Genomic DNA, 19,002 nt, shown 5'->3' on the forward strand with positions numbered 1-19,002 from the left:
ACACACACACACACGCACAGTTCTGAACAGACAGACCCAGGGAAAGTGAAGTGGAGCATGCACATGAGAGAGAATAGGCAATTATTACTATATAGCACAGAGATACGATCATGTCATTGTATGCTACCCTTAATACTTATTGCAGATGACTAGTGCACCTGTGTGTGTGTGTGTGTGTGTGTGTGTGTGTGTGCGTGCATGTGGGCTTGTATGAATGTCAGCGTGTGTGGTTGTGTGTCAGACACTGCAGCAGTAATACATGTGTGATAATTAGGGGAGCAGAAACAAAGAGAAGAGAAGAGCTGAGATGAGAGAAGATGAGAAGAGGAGGAGAGAGGAGCGTGGCAGCTGCAGTGTCTGAGGATGTGGGCGGTGAGACGCTTCACTTGAGCATGAGCGCGCTGACATTTTAATGGAATCCATAATACATGCAAAGTGGGTCACTGGATGGGTGTCCTACTTCCACGCCGTGAAGCACAAGGTCCCCTCGATATCTCTCTTTCGAAGTTCAAGTGTCAGCTGGTCTCTTTTCTGTTGTTGCTTTTTCATATTATCACACTAATAAGAGATATTAGGACAATAGACAAAAATACTGTGGTGTCATGCAGTCTGTGAGTGGATGTATCACAGTGGGTTAAAGTGTAGGTGACATGTCTTGGAATGAAATATCTTAGAGAGCAGTGATTCTGTCAGTGTCTGTGAATGTCCGGGTAAACCGCCCACATTCAGTATAGGGAGCATTTCGGCCACACGACTGGTCATCTAGTGATCACAGCTGGTCATTCAGTCAGTCAGACTGTCACTCCAACACTGTGTGGTGTTGGAGTGACAGCGGCATGGATCCAAATCCTAAAAATCTCCTGTCAGTGTCACTGAAAGGTCAAAATGATAATTGAGCACTTTTACTTTAGGTCACGACCACAAACTAGTGATCTAAAATCAATGGAGGATTAAGTGGTCCAAATTATAACCATACACTTCTCCTTTAGTTCAAGGTAATAAACTAATCAGCAGTTTTCTGTCTGCTTCACCTGTATATTGAGATTAATGCTAACATAGCATGCTAACTTTAAATACATTAAAAGGTCCCATATTTGTACTTTCCCCTTGTGTTTTATTAGAAGTGTTGATCCATTAGAAGATATATTTCTAATAAAACCATCTCAATGTAGTTTTACATCTACGCACAAGCACTCCTGGCTGACCTGAGCCGCCCTGACGTGTTTGTTTGAGCATGCCTGTTCCCATTAGAAAGGCCCATTACTTCATGCTTTGTTTGTAGTGAGAGGCCTCTGTGATGACTGCTTTATCTTGCCATCCTGTCGAGCATGAGCCCAGTGGGAGAGCCAGCCTTTCAAGTTTAACATCCCTCACTCCGAGTTGAAGGCACGGCTCAAGTTCAGCTTAATTGAAAGCTAAATTGCTCTCCAGCCAGCACAAAGCAATAGATCAAGAGTTGCAACAGTGAGATAAGAGGTGCTTCCTAATTCGAAGCAGCTGGAATGTAAAGATGATTCACACCTCGGTGGGAATTCCGAGATCTGCTCTGATAAGGAGATGTGCCTCAGACCTGTTTCATTGTTCTGCTATTCCTGTTTTGTTGTGCCGCCAAGGTTCTCTGGTTTCGGTAAATGATCGTTAGAAATGCACCTAGAGACCCCGGGCGGTCTGTTCTGCACAGCTGCCAAGCCAAAATGTAATTTAATGGTAAAGTAAGTGATAACATAGGATCTGCTTACTGTACCATCAAGACTTTGTGCTTTTGCACTTTGGGAAACATGAATAACAACTACTGCCAATCTGAAGTCAAAGAGGTAAAAAGTCCACGAGAGCTGAATTTCTGCCTTTTTTTAGCTTTTCCTGACCTGATCACCGACGCCCTCTATCAACACGTCAGAGCTTTATTGAGGCTCACTGTGATTTGTATCGACATGGCTGTCATGGTTACTTTGTTGTCGGTTGATGTTAAGTGGGTCAAGCTATCAGAGGACAACATTATTCCACGCGTGGTGAGCCCAAAGTCTGACAGGCGGAAAGGTCACTTGAGGGATATATGAATGGTAAGAGCGGAGTTTAAGGCTAACTTTAGATTTCACGTCTTTTGATAAGCGACAGGTAGAAGCGTCATATTAAATCTCTCTCTCTCTCTTGCGTGTCTGGTCACAGCTGAGGTTGTTTCCCCTTTAACCTCTTTTAACCTGAGCTTCCTTTTTCCGCTGCTGTCACCAAAGAAAAGCAGGATGTATTTATAGATGCTCCTTCCTCCACGGACAAACACTTGTGACACCTTTGAAAGGCTGCTGCTGTTTTGCCTGTTATGCCTCTTAACTGCTGTGTTAACATAAGAAAACTTTTACTGCTGCATTATGCAGGTGACAAAGATGGTGCCTTTTTTACTGCCAAGCCTTTGCTGTACCTGAGTGAATGTAGAATAATAGCTTGTTTTCAAAAATGACAGTTTTAATAACATCTTGTCTGTACGTGTACATTTGTGTGTCCTTTCTTTTAAATGGGATTTCGCCAACTTTCTTTGACACACGTGGGAGCGAATGCCAGTCAGAATGGCATTCATGAAGACAGCCACTTGCAGAGCTGTCTTCCACTATTCATACTCTTAAGTGCAGCCCCTCCACAGCTGCCTGCACATTGTCGGAAGGCAATATGTTTGGCAGGGCTAAAATGAAGTGCAGTGCCAGAACTGCCACACATCATCTTTCCTGCTCCCCTATCATTATCAGCATTTAGAAAAGGGTAAACAAACCTCAGGTGTCCTGGCGCACCGCCGTTCGGCAAAGTGTCCACCCCGCGGAGACGTCATGTCGTCCCTGCTGCGTGCAGGTCACAGCCTCTCAGCCTGTCTCCACCTCTGCCTGCTCGCTTCCTGTTTTTCATCTTAGCGTGTCGTGACAGAGCATCTACTTTTCTTGCTAATCTTATGAATGTGTGTACATGCCTCCTGCCTCTGGGTATCTGTTCCAAACAAAATAACAAAGTGCTCTTTCACTTTCTTCCTCTTGACCCTTTGGCTCTGGTCATGACTGTGGCTGTCATTTCCAAAAAAAAAAAAAGGGGAAGATGTGGTTTGCCTAAAACTGGCATACTGTCAGAGCATTGAACACTTAGCACAAATAGATTTCAACCCCAGGGAGTAGGTGAATTAAGCACAGAGGTCAGAGCTCTCACCAGTGTTGTACGCAGCCAAATGAAGATCATTACCCTGCCGTGTAAGTTCCTGACCCTGGGCTCATCACCGAGCTGAAAGGATGGTTGTATCCAACAATAAATTACTCCTTCAAATAGGAAAGCATGTGGTCAAGGAAGGAATTACTTATTGCTATTGTCATTACTCCACTTACAGGAGGCAGATAAAATCATGTCCGTGAAGTGTGAGGTCAGGTTTTTACTACTATAGAACGTAGAAGAAAATAATCATGTCCGTCATATTCCTTTGGATGTGTTATATATTATAAACAACACTGTTAATCTGTGTCAGACATTAGTTGTTACGCTTTTTTGAGACTGTTCCACCTGATAATCTTCCATTGCATTTATAAACTATATATAAACATCTAATAAATACTTATTTATATTATAGTTTGAAGTAGATATATTGACATTTTAGGTTTTTATTAAAGTGCAGTATTTGTCTCCACTCATACCTCATATCTCATGGTATTTAGTCTTACAGCTGCATAGTATCTGTCTACAGCAGCCTCCACATAATGGGCACCCGTAGGAGGAGCTGTTGACATAAACATTAATAAAGATAAAAATCCGCTCACAACTACATTATAACGTATATAAACTTGTGTATGTGTGTAATGTATTGAATGTGTATATACGGCTTAGAAATCTTTAATGTTAATCTTTAATGTTTAGGTTACATATCTAAGTGCTGAGTTCCTGTCCTCCAGAGTGGATCACCATTCGTATAAGCGAATTGACATGGGTTTTCCTCACACAACCCAGGACTCAGCAGCCAACCCGCTCCACTACCTGAGTCACAACCTGAGTCGTCTTCAGCGTTTTGGTTTTGCTGGATGACCTTGTTTTTTTTTTTTTGCGGGAGCACTTTCACTGCTGTGAAATAAATGAGTGGGCTGCCTGTTCTGATTGTTGTTCCAAACAGTCCTGATGCAAATTAGTTTCCTCAAAGTTTAAAGGGCCACTCAGCCAATTTTACACATGAAGGTCAATTTACTCGTCAGAACGACTGCCACTTAGCCTCTGAAAACTGTTGTAAAATGTTTTTCTGTGACTCTCCTCTGAAGTCTGAGAAAATGACCCCTGATGATGTTGTCAGGGTATCTCAGGGGCGTAAACCCTAACATATACTGGTTATTTGAGTTTGAAGTTTAAATATTTATGATAAATATTAACCATAAATGTATTGTTATAACCATCGAGATATGCCAATATATCTGCAATAAGCTAATACTGGCTGATATTGGTCATTTTATCTGTTTGGCTCTAACAGAAAGCCTGGCAAACTGCGGTCAGTGAGTTGCATTATGGTTAGTACAGGATCCAGCATTTTGGACTTTTATTAAAAATCAATGGTCAAGATTGACCATTCTTTTCAAATGAGACTCTCATGTGTTCTGAACTGTATGGTATTAAGTTGCTTGAGTTACCTTTTAGGTCGTCTTTCAAATGGTTTTCACATGCTTACTTACCCAGAATCCTCAGCTGAGTCACAGCCCCATGAAGACCAAAGAACATCCAGAGTGGGCGGGAGTTGTCCACACACACCTGCATGCCCACGTTGGTGCCGTTGTGGCTGAGGATGACCTCCCCTTCCTGGTTGACCAAAAAGCCCAGGATGTCACTGCTCTGGAGAGGCGTGGGCACCCGACACACCGCCCAAAACTCCTTCCTGTCCACCAGAGCCTCTGGATTATAGGGCAAGTCGCTGGGGCGCAGCACTGCTGGGTCGCAGGACGTCACGCCGTAGGACAAGGAGCCTGAGCGTGCCGGGCTGGATTTTGTGACTTTGATGAAGACGGTCTCTCCGATGCGCAGGGGCCGGTTGGTGAAGACCAATGTGCGCTCTTCGCGTGCGTGCTCAGATCGTGCCACCGTCTGCTCATCCAGCGTCTTAATGTGGGCGCCTCGCAGCTGGTGGAAGTGGAGGTCACTCTCGAGGGCGGACGGCAGGAGAGAGGACTGCTGGGAGTTGAGGGAGTTCTGGGGAATGGGGCAGGTGGAGGAGGAGGAGGCTGTGGCCAGGTGGAGGGTGTGGCGGTGGGAGTGATTGTGAGCGTTGCCTCCATCCTCCTGCTGCAGGTTGAGGTCGCACAGGCTGACGGACAGGCGGGAGTCGTCCGCTTCGCGCCGCAGGGAGGAGGAGCGCACTGTGGTGAAGGAGCGTGGGCGCAGGCAGTCGGGAGGAACAATCTCACTGCCTGGAAAGGGAGGGAGAGAAGAGGAGGTGAGGTTGAGACGGAGCGAGAACAGCAGTTAATAGTGGTCTTACTCTGTTTTGCTTTGATTAGCAATTTGCCTGAAGCCTGTGACGATGACGTTTACACTCAACTGAATCCCAATTGTGAGCACACAGTTCTAAGAGGGGCTGAATGTGCAGCTGGTCTGACAGCAAGATAATGATATAAACGAGAGAGCAATTTATCTTCAGATGCACAAGTTAGGTAGTTCTAATTACTCAACGCTGCGGCAAACGGGTGTCAGGAAGAGTGTTTTAAGATAAAGGAATTAAAGAAAGTAGTGGGTTGCTTCCATGTCTGCACAGAGCTGAAACATCTTGGTTTATACAGGTGGAAAATGCTGTGTGGCGTCAGTTAATTCAAGTCAACTCAGTGTTATTTATATAGCGCCAAAAATAGCAAAATTGATCTCAGGGCACTTTGCATTTAGATCATGTCAGGACCGTACTCTCTATAATATTATTTACAGAGACCCAGCGTTCCCCCATGAGCAAGCACTCGGCAACAGTTGGAAATGAAAAACTTCAGTTTAACAGGTAGAAACCTGGAGCAGAACTACAGCCCCATACGCCATGGTAGAGATTGAGGTTGGGTTATTGTGTGGTATAAAGACGACTCATCGTCTCATCTGAAAATAATTAACAACAGTTTGAAAAGCAACAACAGAAAAACGGACTTTATCAGGCCCAGGGTGACGTCCTGTTTATGGGAGATTTTAATGCCAGAACAGGATGTGATCCTGACTCAGTGGATCCTGTTGGAAACAGCTACATCTTTGGACATCCACTCATCGCTTCATTTCTCTCTGTGCAGACAAAACTATGTTGAAACACTGAGAAAATACAAACCGATAATACGGCAAAACAACATCATGATCAGGATCTAAGGGAAAATGAGGAGTGCATTAGTCAAAATCAGTTCTGGGAGAGATAAACAAGTAAACCTGGCCCTATAAAAATCATTTTGAAAAACTATATGAGCAAATTTCATCCAACAAAACGTATCCTTGTATCAACAATCAAAAATAACAAGAACTCCAGTGATGACCTAATTACCATGAAAATACAGAATTAGAAAACACCACAAAAATGTGGACCTGACAGCATCAGGACAGAGATGATGAAACACAGCCGCCCTGAGCTGAGACAGGGCCGGCTTCAGTTCAATCTCATTCTTCATTTCCCCAATACATAAGAGTGGTGATAAATTAGACCTCATCTATGTGAGCAGTAATCTGGAGAAGGGTTTTTGCAGCATTATCAATACCCAGATGGTGGCCTTCCTTACGGAACACAAGGCCACAGTAAAGGGCAAGTAAACATTTTAAGAACTGTCTCCTGAAAGAAGTCCAGATCTCCCACCGACCAGTGCATTCAGAGCAGAACCAGGCTGTTAGCCACTAATGATTTTTTAAAAATTTATTTATTTTTTAAAGTATATTTTTTTGGGCTTTTGTGCCTTTATTGGACAGGATAGTAAAGAGAGACAGGAAATGGGGAGGCAGAGAGAGGGGGAATGACATGCAGCAAAGGCCGTCCGATGCAGGACTCGAGCCGGGGCCGACTGCAGCGAGGACTGTAGCCTCTACACATGGGGCGCCTGCTTAGACCACTACGCCACCACTACGCCAAACAACTGATTATTAACATTAAAAAACATACATACATCTCAAATTGATCCCCCAAAAAACACAGAGATTTCAGGCACTACAAATCAAAGAATTGAACCTCTAAAATAGTTCCTTCTGTGAGCTGGTCCTGAGACCTACTGATCAACACCCGATACTGTTCCACCTCAGACCCGCTCTGCTTTCCAACTGCTAATCAGACTAAACCAGATTATTAAATTAACAAAAGATGCCTATCTGGAACATTGGATGAATTAAATCAAAACTCAAATCAAACTTAATTGCTATCTGGCTGTCAACCATGAACATAAACTGGCAAAGTATCTCTTTGCTGTCAGAGACACAAAGCAGAGACAGATCCAGACCAGATACAGACTTGAGTCTAACCACAGAGAAAGGCCCACACACAAGAACTCCTAGCTACCAACAGAGAAAAGAGTCTGTGGTCACAGCACAACAGCTGAGGTAGAGACAAAGATGCACTTCATCCTAAAATGTGACAAATATAATAAATACCAGAGTGGAATACTTTGTTAATCCCAGACTTCACACAGCTAGGTGACAGTGAAAAGCAACATATTCTATCAGGAGAGGGACGTGCAGCAAACTTAGCTGCACAACACTGTATGTGACTGCATGTCACAAACTGAGGGACGCAGCATCACTGAATGTGTCATCATTATTTAGACATAGCCTATTATACACACACACAAAACATCTGTTTACTGTTTTCTTTTGCCATTTTCTTGTTCTTTTTTTTATCAATTATTCTCTTTTTTCTCATCTCATTTTTGAATTGTATTAACCTTCATGTTTGGGCAACATTTTTTACCTCATACTTACGCACATAGAGCATACTGGATGGAATTTAATTGAATTAAACAGAATGATAGAGGGGAAAGAGAACAAATTCATTTCCTGAAATTAAATTTAAAGGAGCTACTCATAAGTCAGCAGCAAACTCGCTTCCTTTACTCGTTGACCTTTACTGCGACTTAAGTTAGCAGGCTAACCAGCTAGCTCCAGCTCAATTACTGTAGCATCAAGTCTGACCTGAAGAAATACTTATGCTCAGAGGACGTATTCTAACCTCTTCTATTGTGAACGCGACGATGGCCGAAGCTGTTGGCAAGACTGGTAAGTAAAAGCTGTTAATGCTAACATGTAGCTACCATGCAAAACTTACAAATAGCTGCTTTAAATAAATACTGTTAATCGGTGGAAATGTATATGTGTGTAAGTCTATGAGTGTGTGTTGGTTGTACTCCTTGTAAGCCATAGTAGAGTATCACTCTACAGAGCCATTATTGTCTGTGCATGTCTTCAATAGCAAGAGTGGTGGTCACATGCACACAAATACACAAATGACTCCACCTCTGATAAGCTGCCCTCAGGTTGCTTACAGTGTCATCCTACGCTTCGACACGGCTGCTCAAAATAACACCTCTAAATGTGCCCCCCCTCCCCCGGTCTGGTGGTGGGGGTAAAATTAGCCTGGCGTCCTGAGAGAGACCCCTGTACTGTGTGGGCTGGTGTTTGGCTGGGTTTGTGTGACGTACTCACGTGTATTTGCAGGAGTGGGAGACGTAGGAAAGGAGAGACAGAATAGAAAGCGACGATGACCTCTTCTCCCCCTCCCCCACACGAGAGGTTTTGAAGATACTGAGAGACCCTCCTCAGTCAAATGAAGAGGTGGAGGATGAAAGACAGCGACCAGCCGCTGACTGTCTCTGGAGAGTTTCTCCAGTCCTGGTCAGCTATAGGCCCCTCTATCTGACCACGACCTGGGAGCCTGACTCCAGATAAACCTCTTAGCTTCAATTACCAAGGCTGTGGGACAGGCTGCTCGCTGCTAACTGCAAACTGCAGCAGTGACAACAGAGCAGCCAAGCCTCTTATGATGCCCTCCCACAGCTGAAAAGGACACAAGCCAAAGGAAGATAGATTCGAGACAGCCCTAAAGTAAGCAGACAGTTTGCTGGCTGAAACAGGAATGGTGTGACGTATATTTTGTTCCTCAATATAGGTCTAACTGGATTGCGTTGCTAATTAATAGTGGTAAACTGAAAAGATAGCAGTAAGATTAGTGTCTTAACAAGGGTATAATCAATACTGGAGTCGATGCAATACTTCTTCTCACGTTATACAAGTTCTGCCTTCATAAATTGTCTCAAAATATTTTTAATAAAGTTTTAAAAATGTAAATCAGGACTAAAGAACTATCTTTATAAAAAAATAAATTAACAGGTCTACAAATCTGACCCCATGTTCCAGGCAAGGTTTCTCTGTTGTTCCCTGGGTTGCGAAGTCAAAGTTAATTTGCGTGACCGGGGATTCATAAATAAAAGTCTCATTCATTTACTGCACTGACAATGATAGGTAACTGCCAGTTGCGGTTACTGGAGACTTGGATGGTCATAAATTAAAAGTAAAGCAAAATAAAAGATGAGCAATTGTGCAAAAAAGTAGTTCTAGTTCTCAAATTAAAGTTTCAAGCCTGTTTAACTGTTGTAGCTCAACGGTGATGTCATGAGGTCCTGAACAACGACTGTATACAAAAATGGATGACATCACAACTCCCCAAAAGTGAAGCCATAACATCTCGATTGCCCTGGTGGTTGGCTGCAGTACAGCCCCCCCCCCCGCGCATTCCACAAATATAGCACAGCTGCCAAGAGCAACAACAAAACTTCATAGCAACTGCAACCAAAGTTCATTGGTATTGCAGTTTTTAGAGCCGCCTGCCAAACTGAACTGATGGAAAAATAATAAAATAACGAAATACATTTTGTTCGGTACCAAAACAGTATGAAGCTGCGTTACTCAAAAGGTGTCAAGATCAAAAAGTCATTCCATGATCAAAGATCCAGTTCCACATCTTAACTAAATCCACCTCTATGAAGTTGTAGACCTTAGTCATTTACAAAGGCAGCGGCTGACATCAAGTACCATGGTGCGAATGTGTTGATCTGAACTGGAGACGACAGCAATCTCCTCACTGTTTGATCCCCTGAGAGTGACATGTCTGATTTTCTGCATCATCAGTGCAATGCTGTCTGATGAGCCCGTGTACACTGTAAAGCTCAGATAGTATCGCCGCTGCCTCAAAGTGGTGTCAGCCATCAATTAATGTTAGCTGCTAACCCACAGCGTGACACTTTGTGATTAATGTTTAATGGAACTTAGGCCCTGTAATTGTGCTAATTGATTTTTCAGAGAGGCATAAAAATGGAGAGGACAGTGCCTTTGGTGCACGAGGCAGCTCCCGGAGACTGCTAATCAACCATTAAACACCTCTCTGCTCAGAAGAATGCACCGGTTAACTGCGAGTCCCCGGGGCTATAGCTGAGGATGACTAGCATGCCAGCTCGGATTTCATCTACTATTTGCTCTGGTATCAATTCCACCTGATGGACTCTCGGCCTGCACGAAAAACCTCAACCAGAACTTCGGGGACAGGCCGCGGAAATGAGACTAAGTTGCAAACGAACGGCCCAATCTGCCATGTAGTCCATTTCCGGACTTTATGGCATTTCCTCAGACAGAGAGCCATTTGCTGAAGGGAGGCCTTTAATGGAGCAGAGAAACCTTAATGTGGCTCAAGCCCCAAATTCTGCTCTCAGATGACTGGGGAAGGCTTTTCCTTTGGCCATGGAGTGAGGAGCAGTCATGCTAACTGCTCAACCACAAACTGATAGTGATGCCAAGCTGTCGGCGGCCCACTTGTTCTGAATTATTGAGGGGTTTGAATGACATCACCAAATGAAATTGTGTGTGTGTGTGTGTGTGTGTGTCTTCCAGAGCCGGCCATTTCTCTGCTGCCCATCACTCCATCCAAAATTGGATTACGTTGGGGCCGACTTTGTTGCAAGACCTCCGGGACATGAAGGGAGGACTGGAGGATGATGACATGTCTGGGGGGGATAACAGCGGATGGAGTGAGAACAGAGAGGAGAGGTAAAGCCGGGAAGGAAAGGATGGCTGCCTGTGACAATGCTGGATTTATGTTGAAAGGAGTCGGCGGAGGCTTCCAAAAAGCCGCGAATCATCTTCCTCTCTCTCTCTCTCTCTCTCTGTCACTCTGACTGTAACTCAAACGCAAAATGTGTGAACACAAACTCATACACACGGTAAATTGATTCCTCTAAAAAATATAGTCTTTTATCAGCTATTTTCAAAAAAGCTTCTCTCAGGGTTTATGTTCCTTTTTATATCCTCTCCCTCTTCCTCTGCCTCTCTCACTTTTCAAAGAGGAGTCATTTCAAACCTATATTGGCTTGTGCGCCATGTATTCTTCTTTTCGCTTCTTTATTCATCAAAGGCTGGTGAGACGGAGCCGTAGCTGTACTGTATGTGCTCCTAATGCTTGTTGTTCGCTTGGAGGACAGAAAGAGGAATGAAAGGAGCGCAGAACATTTACTGTGCATTTGAAAAAAAAAAGCTTGCCTTGTGTGTGTTTGTGCACTCAGTGTGTATGTGTGTGTCTGCGTGTGCCCGTTTGTGACCTCACCAGCTGCTGCCCGCTAATCGTGGTGCACCTGCGTTTTTAGTTGATACAGTCCCTTTGTCCTATTGGTCCCTTTCAAAATCCGCCACTCACAGATGCTCTCTCCCATTGGCCAGGGCCAGAATTTTGCACTTTGACAGCAGCGTCAAACAGTGTGTGTGTGTGTGTGTGTGTGTGTTTCTGTGTGTGTTTGCTTCTCTTGTAATGGGGCCATGGAAGATGCAGCTGCTGACACTGTGAGCCTGGAGGGGCTGAGGAGGGGCATTCATCACCTGATTCCTCATTTTGATTGAATTTCAAACCAAATGTAGCACCTGTTGGGCTGAGCCATTAATTAATTCATGCGGGGGAGGGGGAGTGTGAAAGTTATGGGTCAGGTCTTTCATTGGACTTTTTAAAAAGACTCAAACCCATTTGGCCAGCGTTGTTTTCTCAGTTCCTCCTTTAAGCATTTTTCGATTAGAATAATTAAGCACCTGTTGGGCTAATCCAGCGTAAATAGGTGGACAAGAGTGGCAGGTAATGGGAGGGAGAATGGCACCGTGTCTATTTTGGCCCACGTAGGCTTTGGCTCACGCTGTAAATGTTTTTGATTAGGGAACAGCCACAAAGCAGGTTAGCTAATGCGGCGCATGGGGGGGGTGGGGTGGATAGAGGGAGAGGCTGGCTTAGTGGCTTTGCTAGCCTGAGCAGATGGAACGTGCCAGGGGTTTGAGCCAGTGTTGGAGAAGGGGTGGGGGGGTGGATTTACTCTCTCTCACGCACACATTCTATCTCACAGGGCTTATCTTTATCCATACTCTCTGGAGTGTTTCATCTGATGTCAGCAAAGGTGAAGAGAGAGCTGGAGCTAGGAGGGGAAAATGTAAAGAGAGCTCTTATTGTGATTTGAAAAGGAGAGGAGAAGAGAGGAGAGGAGAGCAGAAAAGAGGAGAGGAGACAAGAGGACATAAGGAGTAGATGCACATTAGATGTAAAGGGAACTGGTCGGTACGGATCAGCTATGAAGGAAGAAGGTATAGATGGATATCCAGGGAGATTTTGCCATGAAGAGATAAAGCACAGAGGCAGGGAGACAACGCAGGTTCGTTGAGGGAGGAAGAGGCAGCGTGTATCTCAATGACTGACGTGGGGGATTAAGACACGAAGACTGACTGGCCAAGTGATTGAGAGACTGAGATATAAAACGAGAGCGAGTGAGAGAGGGATTGTAGAAGAGAGAGATGGAGTCAGAGGGTCTTTGTGCTAGATGTTTGGGATGTTCTTTATTCCCTGGCACATGCCCAATCCCTAGTCCCTGATCGGGCTGGGCAGCTTTGAACCCGGGGCTTTTGGAAAGAGCAGCAGGCTCCCAGGGCGACACATGGCCATAACAAAGAGCCAGGCAAAACACCCAGTAAGTCACAAAAGCCCTGTCCCTTAGGTCATCGGCATAATTCAACATGTGCCGCCCCTTCTCTGCCAATCAGCATGCCAGCACCTCAGCGTTAATAACCTCTATGATAAGGTTCTTATATTAAAGCCGCCTGTTTTATTCTTGTGCTCAAGCATGGAGGAAGGGTGATAATAGGCTAATTTATTACTGGGAGAAGACTGACACCCGCACCACATGCACATCAATCCCTGTGCAATCATTCATATTTATAGAAAACTGGTACAAGGCTTAAAGCTGTACTACTTCAGATTTTCATATTAACAATGGGTCCAATCACTTTGTGTAATATGCGTACAGCAGGAAGCAGGAGGTTTGTCAGTTTTCACCAGAACATTACCTGCTCAGCACCAGCCAGCAGACAGTCAGTCACTAGTTCATAAACACAGAATAGTATTCAGCAGATAAAGAGCCACATATTTCCCCTGTGGAGTTGGTGGAGACCAAACCGGAGCTAAAATAAGAGTAAATATTGGACAATTGCTGGATGGCAAAAGACCCATGTAAATGCTAATACTGCTACATGTGTGTTGGATGTGTAAATAGGCAAATGGTGGCTTACATGTAAACCATTTTACGAGGTAATAACATGTCAGTGTCAATTTTCATGTATCTGGCAATCATTTCTATCAGTTTCAATAACATTGCTTTCACCAAAGTAATTGCTGAGATTTGGTAACAAAGGCTCAATGAAATCCAATCAGACAGCTTGTAAACAAGCCAAGAGTTTAGACACATTATCTAAATGTGGGCTGACACCGAAGATTATGTTCATTATTGATTAATCTGCCGATTATTCTCCCAATGAATCGATAATTAAATGTTAACAAAATGTCTATGAGTCTAAAAAGTATTCAGTTTACTAACACAAGTGACAAAGAAAAACAGCAAACTGTCACATTTCAGAAGCTGGAACCAGACGATGTTTGGCAGTTCAGCTTGAAAAATGAATGAAATGAATAATCCATTATCTAAATAGTTATTGTCTGTCAGTCGCCTAATTGTTGCTGCTCTAATCTAATCATCCTTATTTGGAGGTAAAACCAAAAGTGAATGAGACCAAAAAAGTCATTATCAGGAAGTCAGAGTTGAGTCAGGGACTTGGCCTGGGCTGTTTACAACAGACAGTTTCACTTTTACCATCTGACTTGTCTTCTTTTCCAAATGCGTTTGGCTAACCTCCGCTTTGTTTACAGCTGGCTCCTTTTGATCTGTCTCACTCACCGTTGATCATTCCCAGATCTCAGCACTTGATGAGTACAGTGTTAATATCACCAATAGGAAACGACGGGCAAAACTCCAGAAATATGACCAAAGGAATTATCTGTTATATATGAGCATAACCACAGCACATGACAAACATGGCTGCCTAATTTTGGAAATCCACTTGCTTGAACTGAGCCAGAAAGGAACATTCGTAAACCCTGTGACTCCTGTTATCATGCTGTCTCGGTCTAAATGCGTATAAGCACGGGACAGTAAATGTGGTGTTGATTCTCCTGGCGCTGCTTCAGAAGGCGAGCGGCACTCCACGGCCGAGTGTTTCCCAGGATCTTAACTGATCGTCGAGCTTTGAACGCCTAAAGTCGCTTCTTTTGAGCGATGAGAGCAAAAACAGGAGACTCCACATAGATCTTGACAAGTTACCTCAAGTTTACCCCCATTCAAATTTATCAGTTCAATTACTCTCTGCTGATAAAGTTCAAAACAGAATTATTTTACTAATATCAACTAATCCGTCTCTTTGAAGAGGAAATGAGTGTACTGGAGTATCCGGCAAAGGCACAGTAATATGAAACTGATTCTAAATGCCAAATCATACAAATTCGGTTTGTCCTTCTTCGCCTTTTGAGCTCTCTGACTAACAGCCATCAACCAAACTCGTTCCAAGAAACACATCACTGTTAAGTTTGCTGCACTTGATGTCTAGAGGTTTTTACAAAAGCAAACCCACTTCAGTTCCCGAGCTTGCACAAAAAGGTCAGATTTACACCGTTTTTTCTGCTTTTTGTATTTTTGTTGGAGGGTCTGTGTGAAGCATCGGGATTCGTAATTGCTGCTATTAACTGGGAGGCCGAGTCCCGCCAAGTCAAACACCAGTGCCAGACAAGTGCTCGCAATAATCAAATTATCATTTCTCCCAGAAGCATGGGAACCCCTTGTCTGTCTCTATTTCTCTCTTTGCTGAATAACGCAATAAATGTGATATACTTTGGTCAGTGCAGATGACTTCATGTTAACCCTGGAGTCAGAGCATAGTACAGACAGTGAGAAAGTACGGTCACCAAAAGTATTTCAAAAGTAAAAAAAGAGTTACTTAGCTTTTAAATTCTTCTTTGTGTCACACCCGAGTAAAAAAAAAAAAAAAAAACGTTTAAAAACATTTAATAAGTGTTTGTTTATCTGATCACTTTTGGACTTATACAATTAAGTCTGCGTTTTATGTGATCCCTTGGTAAGTTCAACTTGTTACAGTACATTTTTCATGTTAATTAGTCTCCCACTTGCCACGGGCAAAAGACAACACTTCCAACTGACATGGGAAGGGAAAAGCAAACTAAATTACACCACTGATGAAGGCTGAGCTAACCCACTTCTCTTTATTATCTCTCACATGCACCACTCTTTCCTCAACCCACTCCTCAGACATTCACCCCTTTCCATTCATTAAATTTTGAATATTATAATCCTACTAGTTATTTTGAAATTCCCCACCTTTTCCTGTCCTTTGTATTAGTGTTGTTACAGTGAAAGAGACTTAGATTTGTTGCCATCAGGCTTCGACATATGTGGCGCTAAATGCTCCCAGACAAGGCCTGCGTTTTATTTTGACACCTAGAAGAATCGTGCTTTATCACCATTTTCCCATACCTGTAAAGTCAGTGAAGGGAAACCTCTGGGCACATGTAGGGGTAGAAGCCACTCTCCCACCTGCATTCGAACAAACCAGCTGGAAAGCGTCATGAGAACACACCGGGGATGCTATTTCCATTAGAGATGGCATCCTTTGTTTTAGCCTCGTCAACACTGACATGTTATGAAAGGTTCAAAACAGGGCGACCCTGCCTCCCGAGATGATCCGCTGTCAGGAATAAGTTGGCTCTTCTGACACGGCTTGTGAAAGACAAAAAAAAAAAAATAAAATAAAAAATACAGACAGCCAGGCCTGCCGTACCTTCATCCATCAAACCTTCACACATTGTTTCAGTCTCACTGAAGCACTTTGGTTTCCTGGATTAGTTTTCCTTTCACCTAGCCCACATCTGTCATGTTTACCCAAAAGCACATTTCTGCAATCACTGGTGATTCGTCCTGCAAAATAAACAATGCATGCTTACATAAAAGAGAGGAGATGATTGTGGTGCCATATATACAGAAGAATAGCATAGCAGAAAGAGGAGCTTTTTTAGCATCCTATTTTCCGGGTGACTTGACAAAAATGGCCATTTTCAAAATTTTCATTCATTCCTACGGCTGCTCTGCCACTCATCTAGAGTGACAGCAAATGTTACTGCATTCTGATGGGACAATGGGACCTCATTCTCTACCGTGTAATTCAATCCATCACCTGCGGACAATCTCTCATAACACTGCAGATGTCAGAGGCTCTTTCAGTGTTTCCACCACAGGACGTAAATGCAGTTTTCCTGATGGACTACACAGATTAGCCTCTCTTTCAGGACACCGTGTAGCTGATTTGCGTCTTCGGGTTGGCAGATAGATTGGCCAACTCGTTCTCTCTGAGTCAGCCTGGTTGAGAGGTGTTAGCGGCCTCAAGGCTGTGCAATCAGACTTTATTCTCTTTTCCTTCAGGGAAGTCCCACAGAGGGCCCCTTTTGATTAAAGCTCCACTGTGACTGACTCATACAATCTGAGTCCTGCAGACCTCACAACAGCTGGAATTACTCAGTTACTCAGCCTCCTTCCTGATGTCAAGTAAAGTCCTGCTGTATGTGTGTGTGTGTGTGTGTGTGTGTGTGAGTACATATGAGAGTGACAGCTGACCTTAGGACCCGGGACATGGATACATAATAAACAACCTTTGTGGCTTTTTAGATTTCAAGCCTGTGGGGACAGCTTCAATCCGCCCCAAAGATTATCCTGCCACCCCCCCCCCACTGTAATATTGTATTTGTCCAGTTCAAGGCCAGACGCAGATAATCAGCTGCTACCTCAGGCACCTAAGCAGAGATGTGACAGATATCCCGCACGTTTTCCCCGTAGCACAAGCCTACAATAATATATATGTTGCTAAGAGGACAAACTTTATCACAGCAAAGCAGGAAGAAACCGCTCTTATCGCATAATCTATCTGACATATGTATCTTTGTGTAGGTGAGCATATCACCTCCATCATCTGTATGCATGCTAGACGATTCAGAATGAGTATGAGTGCATGTTTTTGTTCGTGGTATAAGATTTAGAGACATCATTTCTTCTGTCTCAGGTTCATTAACAGGTTGGGCCAGGAAAACAGAAATTCCTGTCATCGTGCTTGCAGAGGTGTTAAACTGCTAAATCAGCCCTCCCCCCTCCCTTCCCTTGTTCCTGTCATGTATGATGTATCCTGGTGGTAATTCCTGTGGGGCGGATTATCACGATACGGCTTCTATTTCAATCTTTCTACATCAAAGGCGTTCAAAATGTCGCCCGGAGACATCCTTTGCTTTCTACTCCTGCGCTGACCTCAGAACAGCCTCAGGATAGTGAACAGATGATATATCTCAAGACACAAAGGCACGTGCAAGAACATGTGCAAAGTTGCTACAATGTGTATGAAAGGGTCTTTTTTGATCAACTGTGATTACATTTCACTGATTAAAAACTGCTGTTTTAATCTTAATTATTATTAATTAAGCTCATAGTAACAAACCCACAGACAATTATCTTCCTCTAACCCGCACCCTATAAGGAGAGTTTTAGTGTCTTTCAGTTCATTGTTTTGGTTTTCCCACTCAGAACCTCATCTCTCATCAACCTAATTTCCAGCTGTAGCAGGCAGCTGTTATTACTGGAACACGTGCCGATAAACCCACTGTGCGTTACCTGTCCAGCATTAAATGGCAGCTAGTCAAAATGAGCAACTATAGTGAACATAGTGAAGCACTTAGCAGCTAAAGAGTCAGATATTTTTTTAGGAAGTTGATGGGTACCAAAAAATTGCTAAAGAGAGAGTTGATATGAACTTCGGGTGGACTCAACAAAGGCAACTCTTTTGCTAATAGTCATGTCAGTTTAAATTATAATATTTCAGTGCTGTTTTTACAACATGTTTCCATTGCCTGTAACAGACCAATAATCAATTAATGCAGGTTTTGGGTGTTTAAAAGTCCCATATTTTACACTTCTCCTGTGTTTTATTTGAAGTCTTGATCCATAAGAAGATACATTTGTGGTTTTAAGAACCAAAAATCATCTCAATGTATAGTTTTACATTTCCTCTCTCAGGTTTCTCCCTGAAACTCTAGTGAAAACAGAAGCCATGATTTGACTGTAAGTATATGGTACACTTTCATAGGTCCCATATTGTATAAAGGAAGATGTCCATGTCTTTTCAAATTATAAAGTAGGTCTAGGTTGTATGTTAATACTGTGAAAGTATCAAAGCGCTCAGTCCACAGGGAAATGCACCCAGCCTGTATTGAGAAACTGAGCCTTAAAACCAGCCGTCAGGACGTCTGAAACTTTGTGATGTCACAACAAAGCAGTCACTGCCTCTCCTCTCCTATGAAAAGTCAGCCAATCAGAAGAGAGGCTCTGTTTTCTGAGTGATCAAATAAAAATATAACAAATTTTATCCAAATCCTGCAAGGTTGGATGGTGGGTCCAGGTGGGTGGTCCTTGGGGCATGGCTGAGAACGTTGACTGCTTTGTTGTGACATCACAAAGTTACAGAAGTCCTGACAGCTGGTTTAAAGGCTCAGTTTCTCAATACAGGCTGTGAGTATTTCTCTGTGGACTGAGCGCTTTGATACTTTCACAGTATTAATAT

The 19,002-nt window shown here is 43.4% G+C and overlaps 1 protein-coding gene across 1 annotated transcript in view; it reads right to left on the reverse strand.

Annotated features, from left to right (window-relative positions):
• LOC111673569 (E3 ubiquitin-protein ligase NEURL1-like) overlaps positions 1–19,002 on the reverse strand; it is a 43,704-nt gene that overhangs the window by 10,502 nt on the left and 14,200 nt on the right. Inside the window, exon 4 of the mRNA XM_023431370.2 lies at positions 4,677–5,405. Coding sequence (XP_023287138.1) covers positions 4,677–5,405 — 729 coding nt within the window. The remainder of the gene's footprint in view (positions 1–4,676; positions 5,406–19,002) is intronic.

Source organism: Seriola lalandi, unplaced genomic scaffold, assembly GCF_002814215.2.
Source record: "Seriola lalandi dorsalis isolate HSWRI2012SDOR001 ecotype SW California unplaced genomic scaffold, Sedor1 jcf7180002054921, whole genome shotgun sequence".
NCBI classification, from domain to species: Eukaryota; Metazoa; Chordata; class Actinopteri; order Carangiformes; family Carangidae; genus Seriola; species Seriola lalandi.